Genomic DNA, 22,288 nt, shown 5'->3' with positions numbered 1-22,288 from the left:
GCCTGTCAAAGGCAGCACACTCCAGCCTCACAGTAAAGCCACCAGACTGGTGGCCAGTGAAACCCAGGGAACAGAGGTCCCAGTGCAGCTCACCTGGTAATAGTGGAAGATGGAGTCGGCCATAGGGTCCTTGCCTGGCACTGTGGTGGTCCACAGCTTCTTCATGAAGAACACCTGGTAGGTGAGCGAGGGCACGATTCCTGTGGCACAGACGGGGTAGCTGGTCACATGGAGTCTCAGCAGAGAAGGTTCCCTGACTCTGCCAGACTGGCACCAGCCCCACAGGAGCCCCTTACGTGGCTAGACAGTGGGCTTTGCAGCCTGGCCCAGAGCCAGCGTGTCCTGGTCTCCATGCCTCTAGCATGCCAGAGCCCAGCCCCTTACCATCCTTAATGGGTCGCGCTTTCTTTATCCAGTCCGTCAGGTGTCGAACAAAGTCAAAGAAGAAGTCATTCTCAGGGACGCTGATGACCTACGGGATGAAGCCATCGCAACCCGTTTGCTTTAGTTCTGATTTGCCCACTGACATTCCTGTCAGCCTCTTCTTGGAAAGACTCCACTTCCAGCCAGAGGGGTTCTGTGTGTCAGTCCCACCCACACTGCTTGCTCCTTGTCGGCATTCCCAGAACACGGGTCTCCTGCCTGGAATCGCATCATCCCACCCCGTGCCTGGCACACCAAAAACCGCACAGGCCCAAGGCAACTCAGCCAAGAACAAGATCTAGTCTCAGCCTCACTGTCCAGCTCCTCCCACGGGCTGCGATGCAGACACTCTGGACCCAGGACATTGTCTTTGGGTCCCCATGTTTGACACAGCGACAGTCACAAAGTGAGACAGAATGTACACAGAGCTGTCACGGATCAGTAGAAGAGAACATCCAGTTCTCCCCTCCAGGATGCTTTGGGAAGCCTTCCTTCCAGGAGGCATCACAGCTGATTTTAGAGAGAGCATCTGGGTTCCTGCTGTGTGACCATGGACACATTACCTAACCTCTCTGATGAAGCAGCAATAAACATTTTACACTCTGAAGGTTATTTCAAGGGCGAATTTGCTGAAGGGGCAAAGTCAACAAGGCCTGTGAGTTCAGAGCACAGGGTACCTGGGCATGTGACTCTCAGAAGAATTTGGCAGCCGTGTGCAGCCTCAGAGGACAGCTTTAGTGGCAGCTGTGCCTTGTAAGGGGAGCCTTCTTGCCATGCAAGTCAGATTCTCCATGCAGGTGCCTCCCTCCTCTTCTCCACCCCTGCAGCGTCCCAGCAAGTCTCTAAGAGTTGGGCAGACCCACCTTGTCTGCGATTTTGACAAAAAGACTGAATCCCTCCGAAGACTTGAGGAGCAGCCGGCTGGCGATGTTCTGGCAGAAGTCCTTGGCCTTGGTGCTGGATTCCACTTCAAAAGCCTAAGGGTAGCACTCACTTGACTTCCGAGGGCACTTCCCCCACCTCTGTTCTCCTCCTATCCAAGTTCCTCCCTTTCAAGATCCCTGCTCTATCTATGGGTTGTCCTGGAGGATCCAGAGCTGTAGCATTTGAAGAAAGCACAAACCTCTCCCACCTGGGTCTTCCCAGATCTCATTGTCTCTGGCCCTCCCAGCAGGAACTCACAGGCAGTGTGTGTGTGTGTGTGTGTGTGTGTGTGTGTTGTGTGTATGTGTGTTGTGTGTTGTGTGTGTGTGTGTGTAGGGGAATGGGGCCTTGAAAAAGAAAAGCTAACAAGAAAGTGAACAGGGAAAAGCAGCCCAGACTGTCGGCAGATGTGAGAAGGGGTGGAACTTGAGAGAGAGAGGAGAGATGGGATAGTACATAGGTGGGGAGGATTCTGGGAAATTTCTCAGTTTGCCACAGAATCCTACTGTGGCATCTCTCAGTCTCCAGGCTCCAAGTTAAGATGTCACAGAAAGCCTGGCTGCAGGGACAGAGGGGTGTCTGTCTGTAGTCTTTGACCAAGTCCTGGCTCTACCCAAGGCCGAGAGAATGAGGTGTCCGGGTGCCGGGTGGTGTTAGAGATGCAGGCTGAGGGAGCTTGACCCTGTTCGGGTGTCAGACCCATGTGCAGAGGGTGGGGGGCGGGGACCCTCACCTCATCCGTGTCATCGGGGAAGTAGACCTTGTGGAAAATCTGGGTAGTCTTGTGTTGGATGGCCTCTACCTCCACCAGGTGTGGAGGGTACTTCCGGGACCCATTTCTGAAACACAGAGGGAGAGGGGACAGGAAGCATATGTCCACCAGGCTGGGGAGCAGAGAAAACAGGAGACTGACCCCAGCCTGACCCCCATCTTCATGCCCAACAGGGGCTCAGCTGTGTGGCCTCCCAGAGCCCTGAGTTCCCATCCCAGTAAGTGGAATGGTGACTGGAGGGAGAGGAGGGAGTGAGAACAAAGGGTGTGAGTGAACGCGGCTGAGTCTGCAGTGGGGCCTAGGGGCCACCTTCCCAGTCTTCCAGAAGGAAGTCCCTCAAGGAGCAGCCAGGCTCCCCAGCTGTGGCTGCACGGGCAGCGTTTGCACCTGTGGAGCTGAGGAACTCAGGGATAGGCTCGACACCGTGGGCTCCTGTTCTCACCACCAAGGGTTTGTCCTACAGCTGGGTGTGGCCAGATGCCCCCCTGTGCTTGCCCCTCCCCCCTGGTGCTTGTCCCTGCCCCTGAGGCTCCGGGGTACCTCAGTGCTTTCTGTAGCCTCTGCAGGCAGTCGATGGCGAGAGGACAGTGCTTCCGGGACTGCAGGAAACGCTGCACGTGGGGTAGGAGGATGTTGCTGGGTGGGAAGAGGCCTGTGCACAGCCATAGTAGCTCCCAGCCCCGCTCTTCGCTGTACCTGTGGGAGGAGGACCAGAGGGAGTCAGGAACCTGTGCACCCCGGAGTTAGACCTTCTGTCCGAGGACCAGATGACATATACCCATGACAGCCAGAACCAAACAGTGCTGCTCAGTGTGGCCATGAGCCCATACCAGGCCATACAGACAGTCATTAGTCCACGGGAAACAGCAACAAAAGCCCAAAGTTGCTCTGCACCCTGCATGGGTCAGCTGAGATTTCACCCTCAAAGCCACACATCCCCAGGGGCATGGAAGTGCATACATTAGCTGAGCTCCTAAGCTCATCTATACTGTTGAGCCAGACTCCCTATACACATAGGCAGCCCTTGGTTCGCTGGACATGATGGAGCAAGGAGGCTTGTGGGCCCTGTACAAGGTGATATTAATGTAGGCTTTGAAGAGCAAGACAAATTCTGACACACAGAGATGAAAGGTGACCCTGCCCAGGGGAAGGCCTGGCAGTGTGAGATCTGATGAGTTTGCTTCCAGGGTAGACCTTGAAAAATCTGCAGAATGCAAAGAGGGGAGAATGTGCACCACTCTAATATAGATGGTTATGCTGGGCTATTCTAGTCCCAGAACTAGGCTGTCACTACCTCAGGGCAGGCTGGGCTTAGATCAAGGTCTCTGCTGCCTCCTGGAGGAGCAAGGCTAGTATCTCATGAGAAAGTGGATCACACCAAGCCTCAGCTGCAGTCTCTCTGTCCTGGCCCCACTGCAGAGGAGTCTACGCTTTAATACACAGACAAGACCATTTAGAGATGGACCCTCGGTGACGCATGACATCTTACATGGATGGCAAATCACGAAGGCCGGGCCATCTAGAGAGAGACCCCCAGTGACACATGGCGTGTTCTACAGATGGTGAGTCCCAAAAAGAAAGAGCTCAGCCCCCAGCAAAATGACAAGATGCCCAGCTGACGATCCAAAGTGAGCCAGACACAGATGACTCATAGAGTAAGGCTGTGGCTTTCCTTTTCACTACTCTCTCTCCTGCATGGGAGTTCTTTGGGAGCTCAGTCACCGTCTTGGTAAATTCTTTTTTTTTTTTATCAAAGAGAAATTTTCTTTTTTTTTCCATTTGTATTTTTTTTTTTACAATACTCCTCCCCGTCCCCCCAACCTCCCTAAGCCCTCACCCAATGTCCACTCCGCTCCCCAGGGAGGGTGAGGCCCTCCATGGGGGATCTCCAAAGTCTGTCAAATTATCCAGGGCAGGGCCTAGGCTCTCCCTGATGTGTCTAGGCTGAGAGAGCATCCCTCCATGTGGAATGGGCTCCCAAAGTCCATTTGTATGCCAGGGATAAATACTGATCTACTACCTGAGGCCCCATAGATTGTCGAGGCCTCCTTACTGACACCCACATTCAGGGAGTCTGGATAAGTCCAATGCTGGCCTCTGAGCCATCAGCCTGGGGTCCATGAGCTCCCCCTTGTTCAGATCAGCTGTTTCTGTGGGTTTCACCAGCCCCATCTTAACCCCTTTGCTCTTCACATCTCCCTCTCTGCAACTTGGTTCCAAGAGTTCAGTTTAGTGTTTAGTTGTGGGTGTCTGCCTCTGCTTCCATCAGCCAATGGATGAAGCCTCTAGGATGGCATATGAGGTAGTCTTCAATCTCATTATTGGGGAAGGTCATTTAAGGTAGTCTCTCCACTATTGCTTAGATTGCCAGTTGGTGTCATCCTTGTAGATCTCTGGAAATCTCACTAGTGTCAGATCTCTCCTCAAACCTATAATGACTCCTTCTATTATGATATCTCTCATCCCGTTCTCTATTCTTTCCCCAGCTCAACCTTCCTGCTCCCCCATGACCTCCTCCCCCCTCCTCTTCTCCCTCTCTCTTTCTCCCTGATCCCTCTCCTCTTCCCACTTGCTCCCAATCTACTCAGGAGATCCTATCCCATTACCCTTCTCTAGGGTACCATGCACATCTCTCTTAGGGTCCTCCCAGTTTCCCAGACTCTCTGGCAGTGGGATTGTAGGCTGGCAATCCCCTGCTCCATGTCTAATATCCATATATGAGTGAGTACATACCATGTTTGTCTTTTTGTGATTGGGTTACCTCACTCAAGATGATTTCTTCTAGTGTCATCCATTTGCCTGCAAATTTCAAGATTCCATTGTTTTTTTTTTCTGCTGAATAGTACTCCATTGTGTAAATGTACCACATTTTCTCTATCCACTCTTCAGTTGAGGAGCATCTAGGTTGCTTCCAGGTTCTGGCTATTACAAATAATGCTGCTCTGAATACAGTGGAACAGACGTCCTTGTTGTATGAATATGCATCTTTTGAGCATATGCCTAAAAGTGGAATTGCTGGGTCTTGTGGTAGACTGATTCCCATTTTCCTGAGGAATCTCAGGATTTCCAAAGTGGCTTTACTGAGTTGGCACTCCCACCAGCAATGGAGGAGTGTTGCCCTTTCTCTATATCCTCTCCAGCATAAACTGTCATTGGTGTTTTTGATTTTAGTCATTCTGACAGGAGTAAGATGGTATCTCAGAGTTGTTTTGATTTGCATTTCCCTGATGGCTAGGGATATTGAGCATTTTCTTAAGTGCCTCTCAGCCATTTTAGACTCCTCTAATGAGAATTCTCTATTTAGTTCTGTGGAGACTTGCTTCTTGAGTTCTTGGTAAATTTTGGAGATCAGTCCTCTGTCAGGTATGGGGTTAGTGAATATCTTTTCCCATTCTTGGGCTGCCTTTTTGTCTTGTTGACTATGTCCTTTGCCTTACAGATGCTACTCAGTTTCAGGAGGTCCCATTTATTAATTGTTGTCCTCAGTGTCTGTGCTACTGGTGTTATGTTCAGGAAGCGGTCTCCTATACCAATTCGTTCAAGGGTACCACCACTTTCTCTTCTAGGTGGTTCAGTGTGGCTGGATTTATGTTGAGGTCTTTGTTCCATTTGGACCTAAGTTTTTTGCATGGCGATAGATATGGAGCTATCTACAGTCTTCTACATGCCACCATCTAAGCACCATTTGTTGAAAATGCTTTCTTTTTTTGTCCATTGTATAATTTTAGCTTCTTTGTCAAAAATCTTTTTTTTTCTGAGACAGGGTTTCCCTGTATTGTTTTGGAGGCTGTCCTGGAACTCACTCTGTAGGCCAGGCTGACCTCTAACTCACAGAGATCTGCCTGCCTCTGCCTCCTGAGAGCATGCACCACCAACACCCGGCTCTTTGTCAAAAATCAAGTGTTTGTACGTGTGTGGGTTAATATCAGGGTTTTCAACTAGATTCCATTGGTCTACCTGTCTATTTTTGTGCCAATACCAAGCTGCTTTCAGGACTATAACTCTATAATAGAACTTGAAGTCAGGGATGGTGATGCCTTCAGAAGTTCCTTTATTGTACAGGGTTGTTTTGGCTATCCTGTGTCTTTTAATTTTCCATATAAAGTTGATTATTGTTCTTTCAAGGTCTGTGAAGAACTGTGCCGGTATTTTGATGGGGATTGTGTTGAATCTGTAGATTGCTTTTGTCAAGATTGCCATTTTTACTATGTTGATCCTACCTATCCAGGATCATGGGATATCTTTCCATTTTCTGGTGTCTTCTTTAATTTCCTTCTCTAAAGACTCAAAGTTCTTGCTATACATGTCTTTCACTTGTTTGGTTAGCGTTACCCCAAGATATTTTATGTTGTTTGTGGCTATTGTAAAGGGCAATGTTTCTCTGATTTCTTCCTCAGTCCATTTATCATCTGTATATAGTTGGGCTACTGATTTGAGTTAATCTTGAATCCTGCCACTTTGCTGAAGGTGTTTACCAGCTGTAGGAGTTCCTGGGTAGAGTTTTTTGAGTCACTTGTGTAAACTGTCATATCATCTGCAAATAGTGAAAGTTTGACTTCTTCCTTTCTAATTTGTATCCCCTTGATCTCCTTTTGTTGTCTTATTGCTCTAACTAGAACTTCAAGTACTATATTGAAGACATATGGAGAGAGTGGACAGCCTTGTCTTGTTCCTGATTTTAGAGGAGTTGTGTTGAGTTTCTGTCCATTTAGTTTGATGTTGGATGTTGGTTTACTGTATATTGCTTTTATTATGTTCAGGTACGTTTCTGTTATCCCTGATCTCTCCAGGACCTTTATCATAAAGGGGTTTTGGATTTTTGTCAAAGGCTTTTTCAGCATCTAGTAAGATGATCATGTGGTTTTCCTTTTGCAGTTTGTTTATATGGTGGATTACATTGATAGATTTTTGTATGTTGAACCATCCCTGCATCCCTGGGATGAAGCCTACTTCATTATGGTGGATGATTTTTCTGATGTGTTCTTGGATTCAATTTGTCAGTATTTTATTGAGTATTTTTGCATCAATGTTCATGAGGGATATTGGTCTGTAGTTCTCTTTCTTAATTGTGTCTTTGTGTGGTTTGGGTACCAAGGTAATTGTAGCCTCGTAAAAAGAGTTTAGTGGTGAACCTTCTGCTTCTATTGTGTGGAACACTTTGAGGAGTGTTGGTGTTAGCTCTTCTTTGAATTTCTGATAGAATTCTGTACTGAAGCTATCTGGGCTTGGTCTTCTTTTGGTTGGGAGAGTTTTGATGACTGCTTCTATTTCATTGGGGGTTATGGGTCTGTTTAAATTGCTTATTTGTTCTTGATTTAATTTTAGTAAGTGATTTCTATCTAGAAAATTGTCCATCTCCTTTAAATTTTTGAATTTTGTGGAGTATATGTTTTCAAAGAGTGACCTGAAGATTCCCTGGATTTCCTCAGTATCTGTTGTCATGTCCCCCTTTTCATTCCTGATTTTGTTAATTTACACGTTCTCTCTCTGCCTTTTGATTAGTTTGGATAAAGGTTTGTTGATTTTCTTGAAGAACCAACTCTTCGTTACATTGACTCTTTGTATTGTTTCCTTTGTTTTGATTTTATTTCAGCCCTCAGTTTGATTATTTCCTGGCATCTACTCTTCTGGGGTGAGTTTGCTTCTTTTTGTTCTAGAGTTTTCAGTTGTGCTGTTAATTCTCTAGTGTGACTATTCTCCAGTTTCTTCATGTGAGCACTTAGTGCTATGAACTTTCTCCTTAGTACTGCTTTCAAAGTGTTCCATAAGTTTGGATATGTTGTTTCATTTTCATTGAATTCTAGGAAGTCTTTAATTTATTTCTTTATTTCTTCCTTGACCCAGGAATGGTACAATTGTGCATTGTTCAATTTCAATGAGTTTGTATGGTTTCTGCAATTTGTGTTGTTGTTGAATTCTAACTTTAAATCATGGTGATCTGATAGGATACAGGGGGTTATTCCATTTTTTTTTATCCGTTGAGGTTTGCTATGTTGCCTAGTATGTGGTAGATTTTAGAGAAGGTTTCATGTGGTGCTGAGAAGAAGATATATTCTTTTGTGTTTGGGTAGAATGTTCTACAGATGTCTGTTAATCCCAATTGGGTCATAACTTCTGTTAGTTCCTTTGTTTCTTTGTTAAGTTTCTGTCTGGTGGTCCTGTCTAGTGATGAGAGTGGGGTGTTGAAGTCTCCTACTATAACTGTGTGAGGTCTTATATGTGATTTGAATTTTAGTAATGTTTCTTTTATGAATGTGCATGCCTTTTTATTTGGGGCATAGATGTTCAGAACTGAGAATTCATCCTGGTAGATTTTTCCTGTGATGAATATGAAATGACCTTCTTCATCTCTTTTGATTGATTTTAGTTTGAAGTCTAATTTGGTGGATATTAGGATTGCTATACCAGCTTGTTTCTTGGGTCCATTTGATTGGAAAATCTTATCCCAACACTTTACTCTGAGATAATGTCTGTATTTGAAATTGAGGTGTGTTTCTTGTATGCAACAGAAGGATGGATTCTGTCTTTGTATCCATTCTGTTAGCCTGTGTCTTTTTATAGGCAAATTAAGACCATTAATATTGAGGGAAATTAAGGACCATTGCGTGTTAATTCTTGTTTTTGATTTGTTGGTGTTGGTGGTATTGCTTGTAGATTTACCCTGCTTTTTCTTTTGGCTTTTGGTAAAGTGGGATTATCTATTGCCTATGTTTTTCTGAGTGTAGTTAACTTTCTTAGGTTGGAGTTTTCCTTCTGGTACTTTCTGTAGGGATGGATTAGTGGATATGTATTGTTTAAATCTGGTCTTATCGTGGAATATCTTGTTTTCTCCGTCTATAGTGATTGAAAGCTTTGCTTGGTATAGTAGTCTGGGCTGGAATTCATGTTGGTAGACTATCTATCCAGGACCTTCTGGCTTTCAGAGTTTTCATGCAGAAGTCAAGTGTGATTCTGATAGATTTGCCTTTATATGTTACTTGGCCTTTTTCCTTTGCTGCTCTTAATATTCTTTCTTTATTCTGTATGTTTGGTGTTTTAATTATTAAGTGCCAAGAGGACTTTTTTTGTGGTCCAATCTATTTGGTGTTCTGTAGACTTCTTGTGCTTTCATTGGCATGTCTTTCTTTAGGTTGGGAAAGTTTTCTTCTATGATTTTGTAGAATATGTTTTCTGCACCTTTGAGTTGGGTTTCTTCACCTTCTTCTATACCTATCTTTCTTAAGTTTGGCCTTTTCAAGGTGTTCCATATTTACTGGATATTTTGTGTTAGGTTTTGTTGGACTTAAGATTTTTTTTTTGGTTGATGAATCTGTTTCCCCTAGTGTACCTTCAACACTTGAGATTCTCTTCCATCTCTTGTATTCTGTTGGTTATGCTTGCATCTGTAGTTCCTGATTGTTTACCCATCTTTTCTAATTCCAGCATTCCTCCAGACTGTGTTTCTTTTTTATTGTCTCTATTTAAGCTTTCAAACCTTGCACTGTTTGAATTGTTTCTTGCAATTTTTGGTTTGTCTTTTCTTCCATTTCTTTAAAGGATTTTCTCATTTCCTCTTTTAGGGTCTCTATCATCTTCATGAAGTTGTTTTTAAGTTTGTTCTCTTCTGCTTCATCTGTGTTGGGATGTTCAGGTCTTGCTGGTGTAGAGTCCCTAGACTCTGGTGGCATCATATTGGTTTTTCTGTTATTGAATATGCTCTTATATTGTTGTCTTCCCATGCCTTCTTCCAGTGGGTATAGGTGGGGTCTCTTCCTCTCCTGTTGGGTATGGGTCCAAGGTTGTCTTCTGGTGGGTGCAAGTAGGTCCAATACTCTGATGGGTTTCAGGGTGGGTGCAGGCAGTTTTGAGGCACTCCCTCTCCCGATGGGTGGGAGCTGGATTAGGACTTATGCTGATGCTTGATCCCATGCATGGGGTGGGGGGGGAAGGAGGAACAGTCGACCTGTCTACAGTCCTTAGGCCAGGAGATCCCAGAGTGTCTTGGTAAATTCTTTTACCCACCTGCATCACTGGCCTCTTCAGATGCCACCTTGCACAGCATTTTAGTGGCCTGTGTGGGGGCAGGAGGGAGGTGGAGAAACTTTGCTTCTCTTAGCTACTTGACCTGATGCCTGTGGTGGCTGACTGGGCGGTCCAGAGGCAGTTGATGGCCCCTAGCAGGGCTTTGGGGCACAGACTAAGGAGATTTTTTAACCCCTTGGAGAAAAGCCTTACCTCCCGCCTGTGAGTGATGGACCCTGGCCAAGACTATTTGTTGGTGGAACATGAAGGTAACAGAAAAGGAGGGCTGCCTACTATAGTCCATAAGGGCAAAAGTCCACTTTGACTTGTCTCTGGAGACCACCTCATCCTCTATGTGTTGCACGGATGGTGGTGGCAGCTTGGCCAAGGAAACTTCATACACAACTACAAGGATTCCCTTTTCCCACACTCTTCTTCCCATTCCAGTGTTTGCTGCTCTCCTGAGCAGGAAGGGACAAGGTGCACATCTGTGTCTGCATGTGCACTCTTCCCTCCCATCCAGCCTTCTTGATCGGCTCACAGACAGCCAGGTTTTCACTACTCCTGAACATCAAGTCTCCCTCCCCCTCAGGTCTGACTCATGACCAGGACCATGTGGGTTTCCTTGCTGGGATGCTTTGGAGTGAGGCTGGGCTCTACTTCCAGGAGTCAGAGGGATGCCCTGGAGGAACATCACTTGCACCTCACTAGACTTACACTGGGATCATCTTCCTTAAACCTAGCCTCCTCCCTGATCCTCCCTTGGGGCATGTCCAAGCCCCTCCCCTGATGAGAATGGCCTACTACAGATGCAGCCTCAACTGCATCAGGAGGTCCCTGCCCGTGTCTGCTCACCTGATGTGGTTGTCTGTCAGCTGCTTCAGGATCTGCACATAGGCCTCATCTTTGAGGGGTTCAGCCTTCAGTGCTCCCTCAAAGATCTGGTCAGTGAGCTCATTGACAGAGCGTGTCCTCTTGGATGGGTAGTCACCCATGTACTTGAGTATAGGTGGGAGGTCGTTAAGGAAGGTCTTGTGGATGAAGGGGACACATTGGCCTACAAAGTAGGGGACCAGACTCTCTCTACCCTGAGTTACAGAGTAGGTGTGGCCTGCTCATCATCTCTCTTCCCATCATGGCCACCCTTCCTCAAGCCCTGACACTACATCCCAAGTGTTCAAAGCAGCCAGAAAACATTGTCCAGTTACCAATCCAATTGTGCCTCCCGTGCCCAGCATCTCCCCTGTTCATGGGACACAGACTAATCTGGTGCTGTATCCAAGTGCATGTATACATGTGTGAGTGCGTGCGCGTGTGCGTGTGCGCGCGTGTGTGTGTGTGTGTGTGTGTGTGTGTTGCTGGAGCCTTGGCCTGCTAGGCAAGCACGGTGTTACGCAGTTAAATCTCTAGCAGCCCTAGCTTTTGAACGGGGCCTGGGAACCTTTCTTCGGCATACATCTGCCCTCCAGATTATTTTGTGCCTTTGAAATAGCCCTGCTGATTTGCCTCGGGTTCTTTGTGTATGCCACCCTCCCTGACTCAGAAAAGCCCTCCCTCTAGGTTGGGCCAGCACCATGACCATTGATTCTGGCCAGCGTGGCATCCTTATGAGGCCAGGGGCTGGCTCTGTGCCTGGCCCAGTCCAGTACAAAATGCTTATATATCAATAGAATGACAAGGTCAGAGGAGGTGGTGGACGAGCTGTCCCTTGCTTACTGTGAGGTGCCATGTACTCAGGCTCTTCCATCTGTCCCCAGAACCCAGCCAGCTCTGTGGAGAAAAGTCTTGCTGTGCTTTGCCTTACCTGCCCCCTGCAGCCCCCTAGCCCTCGTGGCAGTGGATATCTATGAAGGCCATGCAGGCTTCCTGAGAGAGTTCCTCACTGCCCAGGATCTTCTTGAGCAGCGCCTGCTTGAGTGGCTCTCGTGTGTGGCTCCACAGCCGGTCCTTACCGCGGACCTTGGACACCATGACGCGGCTCAACGTGTGCTTGGGTGGGGGCCTGTCAGGTGCAGAGATGGTTAGCAGCACCCCACCACAGGAAGCTGGTTGGTGAGAGCCCCTCCCCCACTCGCTCCTCCTGATGTGCTTTGGGAGCCTCTGCACCGCCCCCAGACACCCTCAGCCAGAGCCGAGCACCCCAAGCCACCCCATCCATCTCCCTGGCCAGCCCCTGCTCCAGGGCACAGGTACCACCCAGAGGAGGGGAGGATGAAAAGAGACCACACAGGGGGCGCATTCTGGATAACAGAAACTGTCTGTGCTGCCCCTGCACACGAGTGGGGGCATTCAAAGCGGGCTGTTCTTGTCCTGCCACCCAACATCACCTGAAGTAATCATAGGAGAACTCCTCCAGTGTGTAGGGCTTGGTGCACACCTCTGGCTCTGCTGCGCGCAGCTGCAAGAGCCGGACAACATCCTGCCTCTGGTCTGGGGTCATGGTGACCAGGGCCTAGGGAGGCAAGAGACAGGGAGTCCATGTCAGCTGTTCAGCTAGGGCCACTGGCATATGGAAAAGCTGGAGCCTTCCAGAATGGGGCAGAGAGGCTTGGTCTCCATGGGGGTAGACACTAAGCCTTTTCTTCCCATGCCTACAGTTCTTGCGCCCAATGCTGGACTCGGAAGAGCCCAGTCTTGTGAAACTTGCACAGGAGTTGCCTATAGAGCTGTGCTGAATCCTTGAGCTATGGTCTATAAAAAAGACCCTCGCCCAGCTGTGGCCCCATTTCCCTTCAGGCATTGTGACAATGATCCCCCACCCCTAACTCTAGGCCCCTCCTCAACTGATAAAAGTTTGGTAGATACCCATACATTAAGTCCCCTAAGACCCCAGGGTGGTCTTACGCAGAAGATGTATATCATTTGTGTCTTATAATCCTTCATTCTAATTGCTAGCTGTGAGAAGGAGAGTAAGAGAGGGTCCAGGGAAGACTCCCAGTGCAGGTCACATACCACAATATCCCGTGGCGGCAGGGTGACAGTGGGCATGACGTAGACACAGTCAGTGGGGAAGTCCCCGCGTTGCTTGGTCCTCTCGTTGATGCCATTGGCCCAGCCCGAGTTCATGACCTGCTCTCCAGTGTCATGGTCAAGAATGATGAGGTCTCCCTTGGCAAAGCTGAGGAAGCCCGACTCCTCACCAGCTTAAAAAAGGGGCAAGCAGGTCCACATGGGGCAGAAAACAGGGCTGGGCTTCATTGGGGTTGGTGATCTATAACCGTTCACTCCTCAAGGAAGAGCCGAGACTCTATCCCTTCTGCCATTCTGAGTGTTCTTTGGGCAAACCCCACACCCAGATTTAGTCACCAGAGTGTGTCACCCTCCTTCTCAAAGCCCATCTCCTTCCTCCTCACTCCTGGCCTTCCTTCCTCCCCCGCCCCTTTTAATCAAGCCAGTCAATTGCAGTTTTGGATACACGGGCTTTCTCCCGCCTCTGCACACGGGTCTCCTCTGCCCTCTGCTTCAGACGCCTGCTCACTTAAGCCCCCTCCCTGGACCAGGCAGCACGGAGAGTCTGACCTCCAAGTCCCCACGGCCTCTGGGCTTCCACTGTCACTAAGTTGTCGCAGGGCCACCATTTCCCATGTCCCTCCCCCACAGAGTCTAGGTTCTATATTGCTCAGTCGGGGTGCTGTTGCATTGTCAGGTACGGGGGTCCCCGTCTAACCCGGATCAGTTGGTGGGTGGTGAGTTAAAGTCCCAGAAGGAGGGGAGGGGAAGTGTTCCGTGGACTTTGGGGAAAGGCAGTTCTGCCCGGGGCCTGGTGTGTAGAAAAGATGACAAAAAGGCACCGGCCACCCGCTGTATGGTGAGGGCCAGGCAGTCGTACAGCCCGCCTACCCCCTCTGAGCACCATGGCGGTGGTCACTCACCAGGGTTGGGGTTGTCCTGTAGTGCCACCACATATTTAGACCTCTTCCGTAGTCCCTCGAGAAAGGTGACCACCAGGTCACGGATGTCCTCGGCGTTGCTAGATGTGAAGGTGTACTCATCCCCTTTGATGGTGGCCAGTGTAAAGCTGGGGGCCATCAGTTTTGCTCCCCTACAGGACCAACACGAAGAACAGGGTCCAGCCGGGGTCAGCCCTGCCCAGCCTGAGTGACAAGTAGCACAGCCCAGGTCAGAGCAGCCCAGTGAGAGCAAGATGCGGCACTCCCTGAAGGGGACCAAGGCCAGCCTGTCAGAGTGGCCCAGACATCCGATAGCACCCTCACCGGGCAAGGTCTGGCCCACTGGGAGAGAAGGATCATCTCAGACATGTCACCCTCTGAGGCAGACAAAGCCATGACTTCAGCCAGGTCTGGTCCGGAAGTGGCCCACCCTGACACAGTGTACTGCTCATTGCCCGTCTATGTCCTTATTCACCCTTCAAGGTTGAGCCTAGACGCCTCCCCCACCAGGAAGTCCACCCGTCCTCAGCATATCTGAGATGCCTTCCCAATGGCCCCAGACAGATGCTCTGGGCTACGCTGCACCATGGAGTGTGGCTATTCCAGGATCCCACCATGCTCTGGGTGCTTCTCAGCTGACAAAGAGCTCCCCACTGATAACACTGACTGTGTTCCCAGACCCAGGTGCTGTGCCCTCTCTCCCATCCCTCTGTCTGTGCCCTGGCGGCCATCCCCACCTACTGCTGGACACAGCCATGATCTCCGGGAAGGACAGCTCCAGAAGCACCTGCTCCTGCTCGTCCACGAAGTAGACACCCGTCCAGTTGACAGCCACAATGACGTCACTCTTGGGGAGGGGAGGACCTGGGACAGTGACAGAGGCTCTGAAAGGGGGGCCTCGCTGATCTTGGGCCCAGTTCCCCCCTAATCCTCGTAACTACAAGGAGGTGTCTTTGGCAGGAGGGTGCTGATTCCTGGCTTGTGAGTAGGGAGAGTGAGGCCAAGCATGGCTCCCTCATAAGGTACAAGCCAAGAAGAGGGGCAAAGAAAATGCTGGCTCGAGAAACAGCCTCCGTCCCCTTCCTACCTCTGGTCCCTGTCCTGCAACGAAGTGAGACACGGGGAGAGGTCAGACAACTGAATGCCAGGTTGTCTGTGGCTCTGACACCTGGCAATTCTGGGAAGCCCAGAATCAGCTGAGGGCTCGGTGACCACAGAGGCAAGCAGGTGGACAGACACGTGGGCTGGACTAGCCAGTCACTTCCCCTCAGCCACAACCACCCACCCTCTGTTGGAAATAGCCCAACAGAACAGGCCATCTATCACCTGCCTACCTCTTCTATGCATATAGGAGGGCCTTCAACCCAGCGGGCCTTGAGCTCCATCTACAAGTCATCACTGACTGCATGCCCTGCCCATAGCACCTAGCAGTAGGACCTGAGAAAACCATGAACCTACAGAACGATAACCACCCTTCCTCTGCATGGTATCTGCCCCTCTCCCGGGCGAGAGATGGGCAGATACCTGAGAATTTGTAGGCTTCATAAAACCTGGAGAAGAGCAAGGGCCACTTGAAGCGGGCATAATTGACCACATCTTCTTTGACTTTCTGGGCATCAGTTCTCCTCTGGGCATAAATTCCCTGCAGAGGACAGAGTGGGATAAAGATCAGAGGGCAACTGGAAGACTCTAGAAACTAGCTAATCATGTTAGGGGCTTCTGCTCCTGTCGGCCCGCAGGCATCCCCGCTGCACTGCTTCCTCCTGTCCAGCCAGCATCTGAGCTCTGGCAAACCTGTTTCTGGGCAGGTCCCAGGCAAAAGGGGAAAGCAAGGCTGCTGCCTCAGGCGTTCCCAAAGCAGTGGCCTAACCAATGGCTCTGGTGAGCCCCTGGGAGGCCGGGGCCAAGTGGGAGGCACATGCTGTGTGGAAGGCATGACAGCAGAGGAAGGACGTGGCATCTGGCACAGAAAGCCAGGTCCCAAGAGTGGGCTTCTACAAGGTGGATAGGCAGGTTGAGGAGTGAGCATGGTCAGCGAGTTAGAGGACGGGCCTGGGGCAAGGCATCAGCATTCTGCTTCCCGGGGAGAGCTCCATGGTCCTGGAGTAGTGTGGAGGGATCAAAATGAACACATGGCCTTAACAATACACAGACCCACCCCCAGAAAAAAATGCTCATGCCAATCACATAGAGTTCATTGCCACCCACAGAGAGGGCCAATGTGTTCCCAGGCCAGGGACGCTAAGTATCAGCTGAGAGTTTGATGCAACCCACTTAATCTCAAAGTGTCTGTGTGTGGAAAGGAAGCCACACAGCAGAAGGTGGGAGCCACCAGCGAGTCCCCGGGAAATGAGCATGGCAGCCAGGGGCCCTCAACTTGCAACTTCTCTGCATATTTGAGGGTTACCCCCCCCGGCTAAATCCTTGGAGTCTTCACATCCCGGGATGCACATTTGCAGATAAGGTCAATAGAGGTAATCAGGACACAAGTGAGCACTGAGGAGGATAGCAAGGAGGGGACCTCGGGAGAACCCAGACCTCAGCCCCAGGCTCCAGAACCAACGTGGAAAGGTCTCAGGTTCCCAAGCCCAGCGTGGCTTTCTCCCCTCCTCCTGGAAGGCATTCATATTCACTTCCGTCTAGGGCAGATGAGCCCGGGGCTCTGGGACACACACTCAGAGGTGCTGCGCTCCAGGGAAAGAGAGCTCAGCTGCGGATGCCAGAGGGCATGTCTGTCCCACTCATGACTGTGTCCCTAAGGCCTGACTACAAAATAAAATGAAAAGCACCATGCCACCCAAAGCAGACACACACACACACACACACACACACACACACACACACACACACACACACACGCCTTGCTGGAAATAAATCCTGGGGCAGCTGGGGAGGCAGAGAGCTGGGAGCTGATATTGGAGGCAAAGTGGACAGGCTCCAGTGACCTGCCAGAGGCCAACGGGGAGCAAGAAGAGATGGCCAAGGAGACAAGATTTTTCTCTTGGGAGATGGACGGACGCAGGAGACACTCTAGAGGAGGGGGGCCAGGCTTGGAGGAAACCCTTGTAGGGTCGTTCAGGACCAGGTGGGCCAACAGGGAGCTGACCAGAGAAAGTGAGAGGGTGGGTACCACAGGACACCGGAGTGAGCGAGAGGCTCATTTGTAGGGCATGAGAGACTGCATCCATGGGGCCCTCCAGTAACTCAGGCTAGGCCTAGTCTGCTCTGACATGGCATGACCTTGGAGGAGAGAGGTGCTTGGATACCTCACCACAGCCCATCCTCAGCTATTGCTTCTGCTCTACTTATGCAACCCCCTTAACTCCAGCAGGAACGTCCCATGTTAGGTCATGGCTTTGGACTTCCAACAAGGAGTGTGACAGGAGTCTGTTCCCAGAGTTCCCGAGCAGGAGGGTGCTGTAGTTTTTAGAGAAAAGGAGGTTACAGTTCCTAGACAACCCCCATTATCAGTACTGCATTGTCACTCAGAAAACATAGCATTGTAAGCAACTGGAGAGGTCACCCTCAGAATCCATGACCCCGAGGATCCCTCAAGAGGCCACAGGAGCAGCTTTGAGCCTTCTGTGTCCCAGATGCCCAGCCCAGAGGAAGTGACAGAAGGTCCATTGGAATGATGAATGATGTCTATGGTGGTGTCTTGGGGGTGGGGGTGAAGACAAGAGGCCCTGGCCCCTAGCAATCTCCAAGGCAGAAGACATCAGATGCCAACTGTGATGCCTCGGATGCTCAGTGCTGCTCCTCCTTCGAGCCCCTCCCCCCTCCTACCTTCTTGTGGGCAGCAATGGCCAGCTGTGCCCACTTCTCAAGAGTCTTCAGGGGCGTGATCTCGCGGTCAGGGATGTAAGTGGGTACGAGGCTCAGCAGACGTTCCAGAATCATCTCAGAACCATAGTCCACAAAGTACTGCTGGGAGGCCAGCTCAGCCAGGTCATCCTCCTGAGGAGGGAGCCTCGGTCAGATCCCTGGGGGTGCCCTTCCAGGCCCCCTCCAGCTTGGGAACCCTGACCCCAGGACCCTGTGTTCTCCCTGTCTCACTCACATTCTTCTCTACACAGGGCAACTATGAGATATCTAAGCCCACAACCATACTCCTGCCTCATCCTGGTTCCCTTGGCACCAGCACAGAGCTGGCTTCCGTCCAGGGGCACAGAAACTGAGCAAAAGAGAGCAGACGGCATATTGGTGATGGTCGGACACTACAGCTCAGCCCCACGTGAAAGCCACTTGGGCTGAAGTCTACAAGAAAAGAAACACCTGTCTTGGAGAGCAGGACACTGGAGATGGTCTGATAGGGAGCACACCACTGTCACTATCTACATCACTGTCACTACCTCCCTGGGGAGATTCAACATGGCAACAGCATGGTCCTGCTTCAGAGAGCAGGGAGGGAATCTGCCTAGGCAGGTGCCAGAAGCCAGGGTAGTACTTCCCTGGGGCTCCTGGGGTTTCTATATAGGAGCAGGGGTGATAGAGGAGGCTCTCAGGGACCTTGAAGGCAAATTCTATTTCCCAATGGGTGCAAAATTTAGTAGTCAGCATGGTGATTTTAAAATACCCCGAATGTTAACTTGTCAGTGTGTACACCACCACCACGATTACCATTATCACCAATGCCACCTTTGCTAACACCAATAAACGCCATCAACAGCATCAAGCCTGTCAGCATCACCACAATGAGCCCTCTGCCACCAACAGAGCCACAGGTACTGGCAGTGCCACCATTATCTTCAAAACCAAGACCCCCAATTCTGTCCCAAGAAAGAAATAAACGTATACACACCTGCAAACACAGGTCTACACAACTGAATCTTCTCCTTCAGAGCAGCTCCTAGACTAAGGACCATACAGCTAGTATGTCCATCAGCGAGCACACGTACATGACATACACTGCAGAGTGCATGGACCCCTTCCACTGGGGAATCAGGGAAGCTTGCTAAGCACCCACTCCACAAAGCTCATGTGAGGTTAAGTAGCACTGGATCCAAAAGGAACCCGAAAATGTCCAGTTGCCATCGGGCCATTCTCAGTGCCAATAGATAGCAGCTCTGAGCCCACGGGACAGCACATAGGTGGCCATAGATTCCGATGGCTCATGCACCCCACTCACCTTCTCACACCTGTACTCCCCAAACTTGACTCCACGCACCACCTGCTGGTAGATGAGGTTGGTGGCCACATTGTCCTCTGAGGGGTTGTGCCAGGGTGTGAAGACCTCTTTTCTAAAGAACAGCCTCCACGGGGCGTTGCGCTCCTGTGCTCCCTGCTCCTTGGCGTACTGCTCACACTGGGAGATGGCATCCATGACATGGTCACTGCCGCTGCCCAGGGAGGACACCTGTGAGCAGAGGAGAGAAGAGCACAGTGGGAGGGCAGGGAAGACACAGGACCCGAGAAAGACTTCAGAGGACCATCCTCCGTGTCAACTGCATGAGTGCAGGCAGCCTGAGGCCCAGAGACCCTGGGAGGCTGGTCCCAGGCACAAGGTCTCGGCTGGCACGTGGCGTGCACAGTGACTGCCTGTCAAGGCTCAATATGAAGCATGTGCGTGTGGGAGTCCTTTTGGTCCCTCAGAGCAAGGGATGCTGTTAAGCAAACCATCACTGGAGGAGCCGACTGGTGAGTGAAAAATCCAGGCAAGCTATGTCCCAGCACAAGGTCCTGTCCCCGGATCTGCCCGGTGGCAGAGGAACCTGCCTAGCTCAGCAGAAAAGACTGCACCTGAGCCAGAGGAACTCACACAGCTGGGAAATGTGGAAAGAAAGGACCTCTTACACATCACAGTAGTGGATGCGACCCTGGGAACCCATTGGAGACCTGTCTTTCTCATTTTTTTCAGCAGCAAGAGAAGGTACCTCCCCCTGGAGTGAGCTCTGGACTTCTGACTGCAGGGTACCCAGATGCCCAAGAGCTTTACACCATTCCCATAAATCTGTCAAGGCCAGTTGCCCCGTGGCTTAAGTGAACCGTGTGAGAACACTTGAGCCAGCAGGTGGCAGCACTGTACTGAGCTGGGCTTGGTCCACCATACCTTATCAAACAGGGCGATGTAGAGGGAGAACCCAAAGCGGTCCTTGAGTGAGATCTTGTCAGCCAGAGCATTGCACAGCTCCTTGGCTGTGGTTGCTGAGTCAGTTAGCAGAGTCTTAGTGGTCCCGTCCATGAAGGTCACAGGCAACATGATGGGCTTCTTGGACTTAGTGGCCTGAGAATGACCAAGAGGATTTGTGGTCTCTTTACTCTATGCTCTGGTTGGAGCTGACCCCTACACCCCCAGCATCTCACTGGGACAACACCTGGATCTGTCACAGGTATCCACCCTGAGGGGACATTTGGGTGTCTTGAGCCAAGGACCCAAGGCAAGGAGGAGGGAACTGCAGGAGCATGACCTTGATTAAGTTCCATGGGCACAAGACAGGCAGAGAATCAATGGCACACTTTGGCGCTTTCATATTCTGGGGAGCCTGGGATTCCAGAACTCAAGGAGCCCTGACGGGTTCTTCTGGGGCACCAGAGAACACCTGGCCATGTGCATGCCACATGCTTGCCAACCTGCAGCTCCAGCCAGCTGGGTGGCTGTGTCCGAGTTCCATTGACGAAGGTCCTCCTCAGGCGCTCCTCACAGTATGGGGCATAGCCAGGCGGGCCCCCGTGGATGAAGTTCCGTAGGTACTGCAGACAGGGGGCTCAGTGAGGCAGTCTCTACCCTAGCAGCTGCAGCAGCCTGCAGTCCATCCAGGCACACCTGGGGCTGGCTGCTCCAGCAGGGCCACCTAGAGCCCTCTTTCTAGGCCTGCTCCTGTCCCCCCGGAATCAAGTTCATGCCCTGCAACTTGGTGGCAAGGCTATATGGCCGACCTTCCCTCCTGCCCACCCCCTCATTCTATCTCTGCACCATGTATAGCAGCTGCTGACCTCCTCCAGGGCCCCATTCGCTCTCCCCTCCCTCCCTCCACCCTCATGACACCCAGCTAGCAGCCAGAGCCTGGCACTGAGTGATATTGAAGTGCCTGTCCCAAGATACGTACTCAGGGTACTCAGGACACATCCCTGTCACACTTGACCTCTACAGAGTAGAACTGACAGAGCCAAGTGCCGGCTGCCTGGCAAAGGGGGACTGGGAGGAAGGGGCTGGGGAGGGGGTGTGAGACCTTCAAGGACCTGGGAGGGGCTCTGTTCCCACAATGGGGGTTTCCTATTCTGAGGGACATGGGATTCCAGAACTAGAGGAGCGTACAATCCCACGTGAGGAATATCTGTAGGGCACTAGACAGCACATGTCGCAAACGTGCTCTGTCCCAGCAGAGTGGCTTTTTACCTTCCCCACCCCAGGCCACCCCCTCACCTTAACAAACTTCTCGGAGGGGGCGAAGCAGCCCACACAGAGAGACACGAGGATCCAGCCACGGGCATAGCTGCTCTTGGATGGGTTGTGCGTGAGCTGCTTGCTGATCTGGCAGTAAATCTCATCCCTGGGTGGGGACAGTGCCTCAGAGTGACAACCAGTCAACCCTCCACAGCACAGCTGTTCTGACCAGCCAGCCCAGGGCTTGCCAGGAGACAGCGATGGGCCAGGTGAGGAGCCTGAACACAGACTCTTTAGATCGGGAATGAGGCATGGCCCAGACCTAGCAAAAGCTCCACAAAGTGACCTGTATCCTAATACAGGTTCGAGGGTCACAGCCCCTAATGTGTCCACAAATAACAAGTACCGTCCTGGTCCTGCTTTGTCCCCAGTCACTGAGATAGCCTGAGCAGTGAACCCCACAGACGGACACAGCAGAAACAAGCAAGGCACTTGGAGGTGTCTCAGGGCCATGGGCAGATTCTGACGCCCTGGACAATCTCCCCAGCAGGTGAATACTAGTGTGGCATGGATCACGTTTGTACTGAGCTGAAAGCATATGCTCTTTGCATCATTGCCTCTGTCCTGGGAACAGGGAGCTCCAAAAGGGCTCACCCAGGACACACATACACAGATTCACACACACACGCGCATGCACACACATGCACACACACACGGTGATGTGGTAACCACCAGGGGCATTCACTGCTCCTCTTCTATGAGGGCAGTGCCAGGTAGGAGGCAGGATTGTCAAATTCAGTAGCTTCTTTTTATCATGACAAAATAACACATGCATGTACACACATTCTGTCCATGACCCAAATCATTTCCTAAAACAAGGGCCATTTTAAATGCCCAAAGCAGGCAGGCAGCCCTTGGATCAACAATCAGGCCTGTATGTGAAACTGGCATGGC

General features: G+C 50.8%; 1 protein-coding gene across 1 annotated transcript in view; it reads right to left on the bottom strand.

Annotated features, from left to right (window-relative positions):
* Nucleotides 1–22,288, bottom strand: part of Myo7a (myosin VIIA) — a 64,956-nt gene that overhangs the window by 4,379 nt on the left and 38,289 nt on the right. Inside the window, exons 27-43 of the mRNA XM_040731806.1 lie at nt 21,374–21,500; nt 20,581–20,700; nt 20,060–20,233; nt 19,139–19,366; nt 17,797–17,967; nt 15,535–15,652; nt 14,748–14,874; nt 13,993–14,162; nt 13,073–13,263; nt 12,448–12,572; nt 11,965–12,122; nt 10,976–11,129; nt 2,660–2,815; nt 2,081–2,186; nt 1,287–1,400; nt 385–472; nt 94–200 (exon numbers count right to left, since the gene is read on the bottom strand). Coding sequence (XP_040587740.1) covers nt 94–200; nt 385–472; nt 1,287–1,400; nt 2,081–2,186; nt 2,660–2,815; nt 10,976–11,129; nt 11,965–12,122; nt 12,448–12,572; nt 13,073–13,263; nt 13,993–14,162; nt 14,748–14,874; nt 15,535–15,652; nt 17,797–17,967; nt 19,139–19,366; nt 20,060–20,233; nt 20,581–20,700; nt 21,374–21,500 — 2,434 coding nt within the window. The remainder of the gene's footprint in view (nt 1–93; nt 201–384; nt 473–1,286; nt 1,401–2,080; nt 2,187–2,659; nt 2,816–10,975; nt 11,130–11,964; nt 12,123–12,447; nt 12,573–13,072; nt 13,264–13,992; nt 14,163–14,747; nt 14,875–15,534; nt 15,653–17,796; nt 17,968–19,138; nt 19,367–20,059; nt 20,234–20,580; nt 20,701–21,373; nt 21,501–22,288) is intronic.

Source organism: Mesocricetus auratus, unplaced genomic scaffold (genome assembly GCF_017639785.1).
Source record: "Mesocricetus auratus isolate SY011 unplaced genomic scaffold, BCM_Maur_2.0 Super-Scaffold_4256, whole genome shotgun sequence".
Classification (NCBI taxonomy): domain Eukaryota; kingdom Metazoa; phylum Chordata; class Mammalia; order Rodentia; family Cricetidae; genus Mesocricetus; species Mesocricetus auratus.
This window is presented reverse-complemented; position numbering and strand designations above follow the sequence as displayed.